General features: G+C 41.7%; 1 protein-coding gene across 1 annotated transcript; it reads left to right on the top strand.

Annotated features, from left to right (window-relative positions):
• Positions 1 to 264: 264 nt before the first annotated feature.
• Positions 265 to 3,530, top strand: LOC119052933 (olfactory receptor 13). The gene is made up of 2 exons (XM_037150338.2): positions 265 to 275; positions 2,573 to 3,530. The coding sequence occupies exon 2, from the start codon at positions 2,577 to 2,579 to the stop codon at positions 3,528 to 3,530; it is 954 nt and encodes a 317-aa protein (XP_037006233.2). The 5' UTR covers positions 265 to 275; positions 2,573 to 2,576.
• The last annotated feature ends 719 nt before the right edge of the window (positions 3,531 to 4,249 follow it).

The raw sequence follows: 4,249 nt of genomic DNA, 5'->3' as shown, positions 1-4,249 counted from the left end.
CTGGAGAGCCCCTTTCCCCCTGGAAGGGAGCTGAGGGCAGTGTGCCTGGTGGGTCTTTATCCCTCCCTACACCAAACACTCAGAAGTATATTGAGAGGTGGTGGAGTGGAGCAGAGAATAAATCATCTGTTCTTGTTCAGGCACCTCTTATCCTAAGAGATCCTTATGAGACAGCAATTTCAACACTAACTCAGAGATACTTTTCTCTATATTAGTGTCTTTTTGCTCAACCCAAGTAACATTCAACTGGTCTCAATTTTAGCAGTAAGTCTGTGGTAAGTTTCTTATGTTGTCCAGTCTTTGTTCACTATTCAAATCAGGCAGGCTCTGATGAAAAATCACAGTGCAGAATGGAATTGTTCTTGTCTGTCAGTGCCAGGTGCTGCAGTTTATAGACAAAGCTAATGGGATAATTAAGGACACCATCTCATTTAGAGACACCTGAGGTTGATCATTTAGTGTAAAATTTCTTGTTTAAATAATAAGATACTTTAAGTGTTTGAGAGAGATGCTTGAAAGTGTTTTCATTGTCCCATGAAAGTCAGTCATGTTTTCATGAAATAATGGGCCAAATTGACCACTAAAGTAGTTTTTGATGAGAGTGTCATGAAGGTTTTATTTTTGAAAGTGAAAATTCACATGGTGAGTTATTTGAATATGAGAATTATCATCTTTTGAGTCCTTTTAACAGACCTGTCACTCCAAGCAGTTATAAATATCTGTGGACTTTAGTTTTGTGTTTTAGCTATCTGCAGCAGGTAGGGGCACGATGAGATGATACTCCCTGTCCTTCTGCAGTTTATTGTGTCCTTCATCATAAGACATTTTAGAAATAGCACTGCTATCTTCTTTCTCCCCAGATGTGGCAACAAAGCTGAAATGAAAATGGCTAACACTTTTGTATACATTTAGGGCCAATGAGTCCTATAGTTGGCAGAGACCTCAGCATTTTTTTTTTGCTTGCCTTCTCTCATAACATGGGAATCCAAATATCTGAGTTAAAGTACTCACTGACATACAGCTCGGTTCTACAAAAGAACCAGCTTTCTTCACGAAGGTGATTCCAACTGTCGTGGCTTTATTTCTTGGACTAAGATAAAATCATCTGCCAGTGTTTCTGCTCTGAATTCTGATTCTTCTTTTGAAGCAGAGTGAAACCTTCACACTTTTGTATATCAAACCTTGCAAATATTAATTTATGAGGATATTTAAATTGAGAGTTGATATGGGACCAAAATCCTGTGTTTTTCTGAGATTCTTATTTTAGTGAAATTCAGATGGATGCTGGGCTGAAGAAAGATATACAGTCAGACAGACAAAGGAACAGAAGCAGTAGTTTAAAGTTACAAGTGAAACCTTGTAATTCCCACCCTGGGGCAAGTTCTTTCCTAAATAATGTAAACCCCAGAAAGTAAACATTCATGATGTGTAGTATTTTCTTGTTATAGAGTTAATCTGTTAAATATGTTAAAGGCCCTAAGGATATAAGTGTATAGTTGAAGCTTACCTTTTGCCTTGGCTATTGGTCAGTAGTTTTAAATCCTAGACCATGACCCATCAAGAAATCATTCAACCAGCATTTTACTAGTGAAGTAGAATAGAAAATAATATAGAAAATAGCAACTAAATCCACATAATAACTATATACATAACATATATGTTATCTACACACATACAGGCATAGTATATAAATGTTCATTGTAAGGTTTAGAATATAATAAGGATTATACTCATATAAGATGTACCTATATGCACATGATATACACATATATGCACCTAAGAATTCAAGTGCATGTGTGTGTTTATTTGTGTTTAACTATACACATAACATATACTTTATCCTCACATACAGGCATAGAGCATGGATATTCATATAGGGATAAATGTGTGACAGGTAATACCTGATCATGAAACAGCATGATCAGAGTAGAATATCTGTGGGTACAAAAGTCAAAAGACAGAGTTCTCTCCCTTAAATCCAGCTAAACTGGCATGCTCTGTCTGCCATGCTCTAAACATAATTCAAGATGATGGTGCCAGTAAAAATTACAAGGCTAATTAATAAGTCATCTAATGAAGACACAAATCTGTGAGATCCCTGATAGGAGGACCTCCACAGGCTCCTCCTCCTCCTTCTCACCCCCTTGTGAGGGTACAGACTCAGGCCCACAGCCCCCTCCCCACGGTGTCCACGTGTGCGCTGTAGGTAGGGCCTCCTCCCAGGCAGGCCTCTAAAGCACTCCTGCTGACTGAGTGAAGTGTCCACTGTTAGGGAGGCAGTAGGCATGCTAACGTGTTAGGAACTGTGGTGGAACTTTGGAAATAGTGGTAAGATTCACTGAAAAGTGTAATAGAACACTGGCATTTAATTTATCAAGGTGAAAAAATGTCCTTCTGTGTCATTTGCCATGCATAGATAGGATTCACTTAGTAACTGACGAACAGGACAGAAGTGTCCCTGAGGGGCACATGTTTTCTGAGGGAAGAAATGATGACACACGCAGGTCTACCATGTTAAACATGTCTCTCAGGGACTCAGACGTGCTGAGCTCACTCTTTTGTTCTTTCCCAGGAAAATGTGGGGCAACCAGACTTCTGTCACAGAGTTCCTCCTAGTGGGATTCCCACTCAGCCCAAGGATGCGGGTACTCTTGTTTGGGCTCTTCTCCCTGTTCTATGCCTTCACCCTACTGGGCAACGGGGTCATCCTGGGGCTCATCTCACTGGACCCCCGACTGCACACCCCCATGTACTTCTTCCTCTCCAACCTGGCCACTGTGGACATAGCCTATGCCTGCAACACAGTGCCCCAGATGCTGGTCAACCTCCTGAGCCCAGCCCAGCCCATCTCCTTTGCTGGCTGCCTTACACAGACCTTTCTCTTCTTGACTTTTGCTCTCACTGAATGTTTCCTTCTGGTGGTGATGTCCTATGACAGGTATGTGGCCATCTGCTTGCCCCTTCGGTATTCTACCATCATGAGCTGGAGAGTCTGCATCACCCTGGCAGTGACTTCCTGGACTGTCGGAGTCCTTCTAACCCTAGTAGATATGGTGTTACTCTTACCATTGCCCTTCTGTGGGCCTCAGAAAGTGAATCACTTCTTCTGTGAGCTTCTAGCTGTTCTGAAACTTGCCTGTGCAGATACCCACATTAACAAGGTTGTGATTGTGGCTGGGGGAGTGTGGGTGCTCGTGGGACCAGTGTCTGCAGTAATGGTCTCCTACAGTCACATTCTGCGTGCCATACTGAAGATCCAGTCAGCAGAGGGACGCCAGAAAGCTTTCTCCACCTGCTCCTCCCATCTCTGTGTGGTGGGACTCTTTTATGGCACAGCCATTATCATGTATCTTGGACCCCAACATGCTGACCCCCAGGAGAAGAAGAAATACCTCCTCCTGTTTCACAGCCTTTTCAATCCCATGCTGAATCCCCTGATCTACAGTCTGAGGAACAGAGAGGTCACTGCTGCTCTGAGAAGGAGGCTGAAAAGGAAATACCTTCATGAGAGCCTCAAGGATAAAAAATAACTGAGTATAAACATACCCAATGTGTCTCCTTACCCAATATGTGCACAGGAATACAGAGACATGCTCTAGGCCTAGGGCATCCTTTGCAAGTTCTTGAACTTCTTCTATGACTATCTCTCAAGAAAGCCCATTTTGCTCCCTCTTACAAGGATGCTCCACAAGGAAATGAGCCCTTTTTCCAGCTCTCTGCTTGGTGCATGCACTTGTAATAAGGTCATGAGGGATATTCTGAATAAGATGAAATAGATTTATATATTTCATTATCAGGATTTATAGACAAAATTCTATTGAATAAACCAAGACATGGCCAGAATATTCAAAATATAGGAGTTGAGACTGATTATACAGTAATTATTGAAATATTGTATTTTTGGCAATGGTCATCTTCAAAAATTGGTCTAAATTTAAAATATTTGGTTGTTTTCCTGCATATGTCTATGACAGTGATGTTTCCTCAGGCATCAAGAACTTAAATTAGGAAGAGCATGAGCCAGGACTTCAAGGGAAAGAAGATTAAGAGTGTAACTCTGATGGAACTAAAAACAAGGAGAGAACCCTAAATGATGTCAGGCTACACACAGACACATTGGAACTTTCTCTGCCACGGTGTTTCTCTGCCTTTGCAAAGTAGGTGGAGATCCTGGATGGTGGGGATGAGAGGAAGAAGGCAGAATGGATGTAGCTGAGAGTCCAATGTTTTCTCTCATTGGTTTGGTCAC

This window comes from Artibeus jamaicensis, unplaced genomic scaffold (genome assembly GCF_021234435.1).
Source record: "Artibeus jamaicensis isolate MK-2021 breed Jamaican fruit bat unplaced genomic scaffold, CSHL_Jam_final scaffold_2172, whole genome shotgun sequence".
Taxonomy (NCBI): domain Eukaryota; kingdom Metazoa; phylum Chordata; class Mammalia; order Chiroptera; family Phyllostomidae; genus Artibeus; species Artibeus jamaicensis.
Note: the sequence above shows the minus strand (reverse complement) of the source record. Positions and strands in the feature narration are given on the sequence as shown.